Below are 12,425 nucleotides of genomic sequence, written 5' to 3'. Positions count from 1 at the left end.
TATGTCTCTTTCTAATGTGTGCTTCATAAACAATTATATTTTCCATCAGTATTTTCTGATATTAGTAACAGCATTGGTATGTTTATACCTGGTGTTTGTTAGAAATGCCAGTGTATGAATGTCTAATTCAATAATGCCATTCTCGTAACTAAATGGTTTATGTTTTATTTTGTGAACTCCAAAGTACCAAAATTAAAAGTCTTTTTTTTCAGTGGTAGGTCAGCTGCCTGGATTCTACTGCAGTGTGCTACATTAACATAACAGTGTTTTTACACAATGAAGCATTCAACTACATATTGCGGCATGTTTGCTTAACTGTTAGTTGAAGTTGGAAATACATCGGTAGATTTTACCCTTTGAATGAAAATCAAGCAGACTCCTTGATTTTTTTTTTTTACGAAATCTACCCATTTCTCTCTCTCTACAGGCTCCTCCTTCCCCCCTCCTCCCTCCGTTCTCTCTCTCCTCCTCTCCCTCCCTCCGGTGCCCTATGCTCAGTTCGGTGTGTGTCTCCTCATTCAAAGGGCGAAAGGGTGGGAACAAGTCGTCCAACAAAGCATGTTACAGCGCAGACATGACTTGTCCGTCAGAAAGCGAGAAAATCGTGATAAACTGCGGGGGGGTGAGACACGAGACCTACCGCAGTACCCTCAAAACCTTACCCGGCACCCGGTTGTCGTGGCTCACCGAGCCGGACGCATTTAGCAACTTCGACTACGACCCCAAATCCGACGAGTTCTTCTTTGATCGCCATCCAAACACCTTCGCGTTCATCCTCAACTATTACCGAACGGGAAAGTTGCACTGTCCGAACGACGTGTGCGGTCCGTTGTTCGAGGAGGAGCTGGCGTTTTGGGGCATCGATGAAACAGATGTGGAAGCGTGTTGCTGGATGAATTATCGCCAACACAGGGACGCGGAGGAGGCACTGGACAGCTTCGAGACCCCCGAACCTGACCCTCCGGAAGATGACCCCGCGCTAACGGGAGGCGCGGACGGAGACCTAAAGAGACTGTGTATGCAAGAAGACGGGAGAAAAGCCAGCTGGTGGCACGTGTGGCAACCCAGAATTTGGGCGCTTTTTGAGGATCCATATTCTTCTAAATATGCGCGGGTGAGTTGCCTTCAATTACTATCTTGGCTTTTTGGGTTAGTGTCCGTGCCTTTCAGACGGTCATGTACAATTTCATTTACCGTTCAGTTATGGCTATGGTTTGTATTTTATTTGTGTGTGGTTATATATGAATTATGTATGAATTGTGATAATTATTAGGCATGCACTTATTCACTTATTGACAGGCTGATGTTCTGACATTCCTTAGTTGATGTTATTTCTTTGGAAAGACATAAGGTCGCTGTGTAATGTATGAGTAAATTGCAGCGAATGTCACGTGCATCTAAATTGTTTGTGCGTTAATTATTGTTTAAAACGGATATTCCCCATAATACTGTCTTCTGCGCAAACATTTTTTGCTGGTTATAGAAGATACTCCGCGACGCTTTCGTTTGGCTCTTCCTCTTTCTGGATTTTTTTTCTTGTTCACTTTCTTTTGCCCTCTGTTACTCTAGGTGTACCGTCATGCGTTCCTGTCCGCTCTGTTAATATAAATCACCGTCGTAGTTCTTTTACGCGCGGTTCTGATCTCGCGGGCCGCGCTCTTTCGTCGTTCATATTCCTAGAATTGTGGAAGCGTTCTGCCAACACGGATCACTGTCACCCACCGTCCTGTCTCGTGCCCTTTCCGTCCCTGTCCATCACATCCGCGCGACATTCCCGCCCGCGTCTCTCTTGGGGGTGACCATCAATCCCCAGTCCAGGGGTTGGCCTAAATTTTGATTTAAAAAGTTGTGGAAGGGTTTCTTATTTCTTTGCTTTATGAATAGCATGTCGCTTTGATATAAATGGCACCTGTTTTTCCGTAATGTGTCATTTTGATTTGGTTGCACCCTTTGTTTCCTACCGTAGACTTGCATCCTGTTATCTCTCCATATGTGTCCTGTTTCTCGTTTATCGCAGTGCTTCCGCGTACAGTAACGTCACCTGTAAACGTTTCTTCCCTTGTCATCCTTCCCACACCTATCATGAATTCGCCTATTTTCATCCTTCAGTAATCTACCAGATTCTCTGTGCTATCAACAGCGCAGCACGTTTCTTTCCCGTCCAGGTGATTGTCTTGTGCACATGAATCATTTTCTTCTTTTCGCTCGTATGCCTGTTCAATCGTTTTGGATTTTAAATTCCTCCTCCCACATATCTCTAAATGCACAATGCACCAGCTGTAGGCCGACGACTGAACATATGTCGCCTATTCTAAATTGCCAGTGTTTTAACGGTCACGAGAAACCTAGATTTTGTACTAAGCATTGGGGACGTCGCTATTACTCTGCTGATTGCGACGATGGGTGTTCTGCATTGTTATGCTACCAGCAGATCATCGTAAAGTACGGCAGCGGTTTCGATTATTAATAACAGCCAAGTGTGTTTGCGTTCCGAGACTTGCTCTGCGCGTGTGGACGGACTGCGAAGCGCTGCGTTAGAACGCTCGTGAAGCGATCTACAACTTCGCTCCCTCTTTCAGAGTTTCTCTCTTCTTCCCCTCGAGGCAGATGGCTTAATGTTACCATATCGGTGTGTTCTATAGTCCTTTAAATTCATGCTGCAAATGTAAAAGGGGTCTGCGCCTACCACACAAACTCCGTCAAACGCACATACTTGCATGCGCGCGCAGACACACAAACACACACACACGCATTTTTTAAATAAAGCTTCACTGCGTGTGGACAGGCTGCTGGTTTTCCAATATCAGACAGGTGTCTGATGATATTGAGCCACCTGATCTTTTCTCCTTTGTTCCGCACCTGATGATTTAGGACCAGGTAACAAACTGGCTATCTGTGCCGTCCTCTGCCAGATCACAGGTACCGCTGGGTATTTCTCTCAGTGACGCGGCTGCAGTCAGCTGGCAGCCGTCTCTGGCACCCGACCGTGCGGGCTGCTGTGTGATAATGTATGACAGTGCACTGTTTACCCTCTGAGCCGCACTGGGCAGCTCGCGGAGGAACCTGCAGTCTGCGGTTCTCTGTGTAACCTGCAGTGCATTGACTGAGCTGCAGGTTCTGCAAGCACATGCAGCTGCATGCTATCGCACCTTCTGTTATTTTACAGTATCTGCTGTAATGCGACCACACTACAGTAAGTGAGGGTGACTGGCAGAGCCCCTGAATTTACTTTTGGAGAAAAATATTCATAATACATTATGATTGAATGGAATTATGATCGATGCAAGGCCATACTTCGTTAGATGCAGGGTGTTTGTTCTAAATCGGAAAGTCTGTCCCGTGATCCCCCTGTTTGTCTTCCTGTCTAACTGTTACGTTAAAAAAAATCCATATCGATTTAAGAAGACAAATCGGTCCCGTGACCCGGATAACTGTGTGCTAAGTCGTATTTTCTGTTGACTTCGGTATATGAAGAGAGTGTATTGACTGAATTGCGTCCGAATCTCCGTTTGGCCTTGAGAAAATGAGAGAAGCGTAGCTTCAGGGTCATGTACAGTATATGACGGCGGCGTGGCGCCATAGGCGCGAGGGCGATTATATACAGTACACGTGCAGGGAAAAAACACACTTTAAATAGGCCTATCAAATTAAAGACAGAGGGGAGAATTAATACACAGAAAATGTGATGTGTAGGATGGATAGTGGCACGTGGTACTTCTGCGCTAACGATATAGGCTAACAAACTTAATCTAACCGGAGGACAAGTGTACGTCTATTGCATCAGCTGTCGGCGAGGAACATACGGGAGTTACTGTGCATGTAAAATCGAAATACCTTAATACCAACAATGACGGCCGGAGTCATTGTTATTGGTATATAGTTAAAATAGAGGCGATACTAATGCGTTTTCTCACATATAGAATATATTGATGTGTGGTCATTGTTATGTGATTGCAATGTAATGTGACTGATGATATGATATTCCCGTCTGTATTTCAAATCGCCCGGCTTGTATACTTTGAACCTTAATAACACTGCAGGGACGACCTCCTAATCTTCACGATGTCCGCTAATGTGGAAGGATTCTTTGTCCGAGCAATTGGAATGTCGTCATAATTTCTTGCGCTGTCAGTGCATATTTAATCTGTATCGTCATCAATAACATGATATCAGTACTAATGCAGAGGTCCTCGCTGGATTGCTCACTACTGGTATAAGCGACTCTCGGTCCCTCTCTCATTGTGCTATAGCGTAACACTGCGGTGCCGATACTAGCTGACTACGCGCTCATTTCTACTGCAGTAGACCAAGATACAGGCTTAGAGAAAGGGAGAGGGAGAAAGCGGAGGAGGGGGTGTGCTGGTGCTAGCCTTTTAAAGTCTTCGATCGGGAAGAACATTGGAGGGAATTACTCCCCCCCCCCTCCTTTTTTTTGCTGATCCGTAGAAGTTGCGTGTCCGTATCCGTTTATCGATTCATATGTCTCTGTTGGACCATTCATGCGTCTGCCTATTCTTCATATAAAAACACAGGCACGTTTTCCCAAAGTGGCTACCCAAAAGTCCGTTTTTTTTCTTAAGGATTTTGAATCTAATCTACATCATTAAATACAGTAGCCCCTCGCGATAGATACGGGAAGCATTCTTCCAATATCGAACCCTACCGCTAACCCTGCAGTTGAACGTACACCCAATTTCAACACAATTTCTCATAAACTCGGCAAAATATCCGGTCCCGCGCGTTTGGGGACACATCCAGGGCCATTGTGACGGCGTACACGTCACTGTTTAACATTATCTGTGGCGAGCAATAGATAGACACGTATAGAATTCAATTAAGGATCGGCGCAGAAGGATCAACTGAAACAGAGATGGTAGCCTACTGTATTCAGACATGTAAGCTATACATCCATAGACCGACGTGGGCACTCTTGGCCGATGAAATGACGAAGAAGTAAACACAAAAGAATATTTCGTTTGGGAGAAGCATTTTGCGACCCCTGAAGTTACGTTGCGATTTCGCTGGTCTTTCAACTGCTGTGGTTTGTTCGCTATTGTGTAGCGCAGTGTTACAGTGAACATGATTGATTACACAGTAGGCCTACTGCTCTGCTGTGTAAATGTCGAAAAAGCTGGGTTCGACATGACGCAAGTGCACGCGAATTTAAAATGTATATTGCACAGTGATGCTGTTGAATACAGACAGACGCGCTGAATTAAAGTGATAATAATATCGAGCATCTGGCGAGTCTAAATACGGGATAGCACGCAGTTCTCAGAATGAATACGTTGTGCGATCGCGTTATAGCGGAGATTGAAAACGTTGTATGAAACGTTTGAGAAGCGCACTGGTCTTGCGTTTGCTTTAACCAAATGCAATTTCTTTAGTGGAAAATGCTGCTGAACTGAATTAAGGAATTACTATCGAAAACAGTGCACCGTGTGTTCATTAATCAGAAGGTAAACAGATGCGGTTTCTCTATGAACACATAGGCTATAAATGCGCAAGCCAGTGTTATGATTTAATCATCACATTTCTTGGTGGGCGGGGCATCTACTAATGAAAAAAAAAAAATCTGTTCCAGCAAAAATCGCGCTGAAGACTCCAATTGATCAAAGTCAGACAAAGGTGACTTGGCAAAGCGTCGGATATTGAGACACTTAACCTCCGTGTGATCTTTGTAATCCGGGTGACAAGCTCTTGCTGCGTGGTGGATGACATATTTTATGCGTAAAGTGCCGGCTGCAGCGGGACGCGGTAAAGGCCCCAGCTCGCCAATGGTGACGTCACAGAGGACAGTGCAGAACCTCACTCACCTGCGCGGACCTACTCCAGTCTTCCGCATTTACGTACCGGCAGGTCCAAAGGCCGACTCCGCTCGAGCTCGCGGTTGTACGCGTAGCCTTCTGCCGTCTGCACTCGCAAACGCAACACCAACTGTTCACTGGTGCTTCACCCATTTGCCAAGGATGATCAAGCATTCAGTGAATTTCACAAACATGTAATTGGCAAACAAGTGCTGCTAAGTCAGGCGTAATTGCCCGGCAGTTATATTGGTTTCTGCAAAGGGTGATTCTAATTTCATCAACTGCTGTAAGCACCTACGCGAAATCTACTGCAACGTGAACTCCGCCGAATGCGAAAGGTGTGATCTTGAAAATTCAAGAGTATGCTAAATGTAAGTCCTTGTTCATAGCCTACGTTTGCCTTGGAACAGCTCACAATGCTGTGGTCTATATAAAACCTGCAAGTTCACTGTCCTGTCAGGCGCAGATTTTATACTTCAAGCTAAAGCAAAGGCCTCCCACCCTCCTTTAAGTGTTCACTCACAGCCCAAACACGTTCCCTCTAAAATTACCCTGTTAAACACGCTACGCCATGTACCATTGTTTCTACACTCAGCATGTTAATTGTAGGTTAGGCCGCAGTCCCTGTAATAGTCAGCTGCCGCACGGTCTGCAGTTCTGCGTAGACTGCAGTTCTGTGGCATAAAAAGCACAGCGCTTAGCAGAGCTGTGTCCTATATTATGGTACAATATTTTTAGTTGCGATATTAAGTTTTCTGCGTTGTATGACACATTGTAAATACTCTGTTCTGTGAGATGAATGCATGTACGTTTATACACTGTTTCATGTGTAAATTATGAAAAGGACTAATACAAGTATAGGCCTACACACTGAAAAAATGAATTGTTGGATTTACTTAAAATAGTGGACAGTGGTTGCATGCAGTATTATTACGTGTGACTTCAACTGATTAAGCACTTGTACAAGTACCTAATCAGTTGATGTTATATATACTCAGTGAGTATATACTGTATGTATATTGGTCATTTTGTCCTGGAAGAAAAGGACGCAGCACATTGATCTCGAGTTTGTGGAGCCCTGTCTGAAGGCATCCTAAAGTCATTCACAAATACAAACTACTGGTGTAAACGTAGGTGTGCTGCTCTTTGCTTCTTAAGTTTCAGATACATTAAGACACTTATATTGGTGGTATGACAGGTTTTTGTTATCTCAATATTTTGACCTGTGCAAACATGTAAGACATGAAAACCATTATTTGAAGCTGATGTTTTGGTCTCAAATATAAAATTTAAAAAAAACTAGAAATACCGCCTCACGGTTAGATGCCTCCGCCAAGGCAAAAACGTGTTTTGTGAGGTCACAGTGACCTTGACCTTTGACCCCCAGAATCTAATCAGTTCATCCTTGAGTCCAAGTGGACGTTTGTGCCAAATTTGAGGAAATTCCATCAAGGCGTTCCTGAGATATCGTGTTCGCGAGAATGGGACGGACGGACGGACAACCCGAAAACATAATGCCTCTGGCCACGGCTGTGCCATCGTGGAGGCATAATAAAAAACAATTGAGTGAAACACTGATATTTTGGGTTATAATGTAGTAAGACAGTTGTACGAATTTCATGTGGCATTTATAAGTTATATTGTTCAAGAACGGGGTATTTACCACTAATTATGTAAATGTCTACACAAAGCATGCAGATAGTAAAGGTTCAATTGCAGTGTACTTAGCTGGAGTTTGAGCATCAGGTTCAAACCTCTAGATCACGAAACTGCATTACTATTGCAACAGTACTTGTACTTTCACAAAGTACAAGTACTAAGTTAGCTGGATAACTGCGCTGAGTAGAACTCAGGACAGCTCTTTTTACTTCATCTCATGTTCCAGTTTTGGGAGGGTTCCAGGTTTTACTCAGTGCAGTTATCCAGCTAACTCAGCAATCCTGCTTCCTGAAACAGGGTGCTGATCTGCCTCATTGCACAGCTTGGGATAGCAGTTCCTGTTGTAATGCGGGATAGCAGTTCCTGTTGTAATGCAGTTCAGCTACGCACACTACAATTGGACCAAAGTGTTTGCCTTTTAAGCTGTACTTTAATTATTTGGTATGCTGGATAGCCACACGTGAATGCAACTTCATGTATACGATCTCCGAAAATGTATTGTGTTTTCCAGCAATGTGCATGTGGTGGTGAAGGACCACGAGGTCTTTGGTCCTTCTTGGGACCAAAAATGGACAAAGTCCTTCGGGAAGGAACACTATTTCCCTTCACAGAAGTTGCAGACCTGTAAAATCGTTTGTAACCAGCACTTTACTCACGAGTTGGCTGTTTGTTATAGACGTTTCATACAGTTCATCTGTAAGAACAGCTACAGTGGTGTAAAACGTGATGAGCAAGTTTGTCTGTGCAGGCTACTTAAGGAGAAGACGGAAACATTAAACGCACGCAAACCATTACACGGAGCATATTAACCGCCCGTTTAACGCTGTTTAGGGGTTAGCAGCCTACGCACAGAAAAACTGAGAGGTCCTCGGAAACATACGGCGACTTCACAGAAAATTCTTGGAATCGATTCAGTTTGGAACGCGAGGATGAGTTAGGCGATCGGCTCAAAGAAAATGAAACGGTTGGATTTCAAATGAAATTTCGAACCAAGTTTGCGTTAAAGCGGGGATCCATTTGAGATGAGCGCGACGTAGCTAGCTTCAAATGCATCACACGTCACAGGTCTGAATTTAAAAACGTCAGAAAGCCTTCCTTTGGTTATTGCAACCATTCCAGCTGATTCTTGCTCATTTTGACAGGGACACATTTGTTCCTGGAAACTGGTGCCCACAGCAGTGCTATTAGCAGGTATGTCTTTATCAATTTATCAGGCTCAAAAGCACATCCGTAGAGACTGCACTCACCATAGAAAGCGTTAATGCAACGCAGATGAAAATGATGCATTTGCATTAACCCGAGCCGGAGAAGGACTTGGTTACTTCAAGGCAACTCAGGATCATTTTAAGACGACAACTGCCTTGCATTCTTGCTGTATCAGAGATTACAGGAAGCACTTTATTTTACAATGCTGTAATAACCAAGGAACACATTTCATAATTAATATGCTGAAATGAGAAAAGTAACATTGAATGACTACGTAATGAGGCTGTATTACAAGCCAGTTGCGAAGTTAAGTTGTTCTGCAATAAACTGCGACAAAATTAAGCTAAAATAAAAATAAACTAACATGTAACAGTTGCACATTTCTCCCTTTACTCTGGTGTCTCCAATCTTCAGTGTAATTGGTGCCTCATTCTTTGATTCTGTTTCATTTACCCCATGTTCTAGATATAATTTCAGGTAATTGCATTGCAAGGCACCCTTTTTTTAAACTGTCTTTTTAAAACCTGTATGCACTTACCTATTAGGCCGGGATATTCAAATCTGCTGTTTATCATTCTTCCCCTCCAATTAGGGACTGTCTTAGACCAAGGACACCAAGGGAGTGACCAATCACTGACATCAATCAATCAATTAACTATCATGTAGAAACGACCACCAGCAGAACTGCTGGCCTTGTGGGTCAGTCTTGAGTATCATGTAAGGCAAAGGACCAGCAGTATGAACACACACAAGCCTGTCACTGAGTTATTAGGGGCAGCAGTGTAGTATAATGGGTAAGGAACTGGTTTTGAAACCAAAAAGGTCACAGGTTGTACCCTTGAGCAAGGAAGGTTCTTGACCTGCATTGCTTCAGTATATATCCAACTGTATAAATGGATGCAATGTAAATGCTATGTAAAAGTTGTGTAAGTCGCTCTCTAATGTAATGTGATGTAATTAACAGAAGCCTTAAAGAAACTGTAGTGGGTTTCCATCGATGAGAGCTGTCAGGTGGAGGTGATGCTGGCAGCCCCAGAGAGCTGGGGTCCCCTCTCTCCTCCTGGGGTAACAGGCTCTGAGTCCCCTGCAGTGGGCCGGCACACAACCGGTCCTCTGTGCTGATTGGTTGATTGGTGTCCAATGAGCATATCATCTGTACAGTGAGCTGGCCTGCCAAAGGTACAGAGCTAGAACAGGATTGGGGAGGGGGGGAGGGAGCGGGATGAGGCTCTGGCCCCCATTGGCTAAATACAGCATGGGGTAACTAAGCCACAGTTCAGATTTAATAGGGGCAACAATTTGTTGCTTAATTTATTTACAAAGTTACACTATTTCCGTCATTTTGTATGCATATACTCTATTTCAATAGCTCTTCACATACTGGGTTGCCATTTATGTGTCTGTGATCCCCATCTGAAAGGTTGTCCGGTGAGTTTTATTCATTTTTCCCCAGGCACCCCCCTTCTCTCCCCTCTCCTGACTCATATATAGAATGGGGAGGGGGCGCGCCCGCTGTAGGCCCCTCCCCTTTTGCCTGAGGCTGTGTTTTGCATATCCCCAGGGCATGTCTTAATGGCTGCTGTACCTTCTCAGGACCGCCGTGTCATGTGACCGCGGGCCGGTCGCCAGGTAACGTGGCGGAGCGTGAGGAACGGGGCCACGGTGGGGTCTTAAACCCCCGCGACGCCATTCCGCGCGGCTGAGCGGGCCGTTTGCTCCGCCCCCTCCGGCGCGCTCGCTGCCGGTGCTCAGGGGCATCTACCCCAGCACCTGCTGCAGAGGGAGGGGGGCCCCTGGGGGAGGGTGCTGACAGACAACTGGAGAAGGCCCTCGAGAGCCTGGACTTGCTTGGGGCTCCTTTGTGGGGGAGGGGCAGTCCTTTTGCCTTCTGGTTCAGGGCTTTTCGTGAATGTGTCAGTGACATGCCTGGGTTGTAATTGCTTTTTGGTGCTTTGCTGACCTTGCAGATCTCTGTTCGGTATCTCAGAATAAGCAAATCTTACGCATTTTTTTCACAAACAATTTCTCTCCCATTTTTTTTCATCCCAAATTTAGCAGAAGCCGAAACAATAGAACTGCTCTCATGCACCCACGAACCAGCATATCACTGGGAGCAGCTACTGCAGCATTAACCCATTGACTCCTTGAAATAGCCAGTTAGTGCTACAGCCAGGGCTTGAACCTGCAATCTCAAGACTGCATGGTCCAGCTTGTGCTTGGCGAATGTGCCTTATCCTGACTGAGCCACTCGAGAAAACTCAACATCGCTTTCTCTTTAGAAAAAAAAGCCCAGGGTACGATGCTTTCAGGACCTGTGTGACTGCACAACCACAGAACAGGCAGTAAGGGCTAATATTTTCCAGCAACGGCTTTCCAGCAAAACAACAAATCAACATAGTCTCTAACCCGCAATAAATGCAATATCATTAAATTGACAAATCACTAACATGACCTGCCTCATATTTTAAAGAGCAGTGCCATGTCATATTATGTAATGCAGTATATATTCATTCTGGTATTCGGCAATGAGAAAAATTCGGCTCTGTATTAGAGCTGAGCTAAAATACAGGTTACAGTTAAAAATGCGCATTATCCGTGTACATGGTTGTGTTTCTCAGGCGTTGATTCTCGCCCGGCGACCATATGGAACGGGTCAGTGGGAAGCTTTGGCTAGGAGAAGCTCGTTGCGTATGGTGAATTAGCGCGATTCCCCTGCGCCGTGTGTCTGTGCTTTAGGACTTCGCTGCCTGCTGCTGCATTGCAGAACTGCCTTTTTTCCCTCTACATTCTCCTCATGACTGAGTAGCAGCTTGTGAGTCTGTCTCTTCGCCTTTCTTTCCCGCACTCCTCTCCTTCCCGCTTCTGTCCTCCTCCAGTCCTCTCCCTTGGGCACAGCGTCGAGCGCCTCCGCACCGTCCGGTCAGTCAATGAGTTTGCGTAGCGGGTTACCCCTCGTTTTACTACACGCCGCCTTTCTCTTCCACTTTGAAATTCAAATAGCAACCGCGCGGCCCCCGGGATCGCCCGAGCCAAGGCACCGGGTGCACAATGCAGAGCTTGCTGTTTTCCTGGCGGAACGAACCGCAAACCGCATTCTGCATTCTCGAAACAAAAGCGACGACGTCCGCACACGGTCCAAAGGATCGCCCTCCCCTCCCTCCTCTAAACTCCCCCCTCCCCACCCGACCAATCGATCCAGAACAGCAATGCAGCACCCATTCTCACCTCTTCATATTCTAAAAAAAAAATCTGTGGTGCTAGCAAGATAGAGGAATCAGGCGCAGCGTTAAGTGACAAAGCTACACCAAACAGCTTCACCAATGTCCCGTGTGATTTTTTAAAATAAACGTATGCAAGCTAAAATATCTCCTTCTTTTTATGAGTTGCAGAAGATGATTTAACTGATGCATTGTTTTGGCTCATTCATCACATTCTCTTGTTTTAGCAACCTAACTGCTGAAACTAGCTAGCTATCTGACAGGTTAGTACTGGCAAGGTGATATATGCACCCTGACCTGAACCCGTCGGGGCCCCAAGGTATGCGGTCATCGGGCCTGTTTTTACTTCTCTGATGTCGGGTCGGATCGTGAGCGTATAGCCTACGTGATTGGTCGGAGTGACGTGGCCGTTAGCAAAAGGACGTCTTAAAATCTGTTTGGCTAAAAGTAGAATCAGTCGCAGTGAAAAAAAAAACTATTTGTGGATGAATTTGCACAGCTTTCTGTGAGAAATGTCTGAAAAATCTACAAATGA

General features: G+C 45.2%; 1 protein-coding gene across 5 annotated transcripts in view; it reads left to right on the top strand.

Annotated features, from left to right (window-relative positions):
• Positions 1-12,425, top strand: part of kcnc3a (potassium voltage-gated channel, Shaw-related subfamily, member 3a) — an 84,654-nt gene that overhangs the window by 8,484 nt on the left and 63,745 nt on the right. For all 5 annotated transcript variants that reach the window (XR_010326552.1, XM_064314553.1, XM_064314550.1 and 2 more), the window contains exon 2: positions 428-1,114. Coding sequence is in view for 4 of the 5 variants with exons in the window: in XM_064314553.1 (XP_064170623.1) it covers positions 491-1,114 (624 nt within the window). In the remaining variant the exon portion in view is untranslated. The remainder of the gene's footprint in view (positions 1-427; positions 1,115-12,425) is intronic.

Source organism: Anguilla rostrata, chromosome 17 (genome assembly GCF_018555375.3).
Source record: "Anguilla rostrata isolate EN2019 chromosome 17, ASM1855537v3, whole genome shotgun sequence".
NCBI classification, from domain to species: Eukaryota; Metazoa; Chordata; class Actinopteri; order Anguilliformes; family Anguillidae; genus Anguilla; species Anguilla rostrata.
This window is presented reverse-complemented; position numbering and strand designations above follow the sequence as displayed.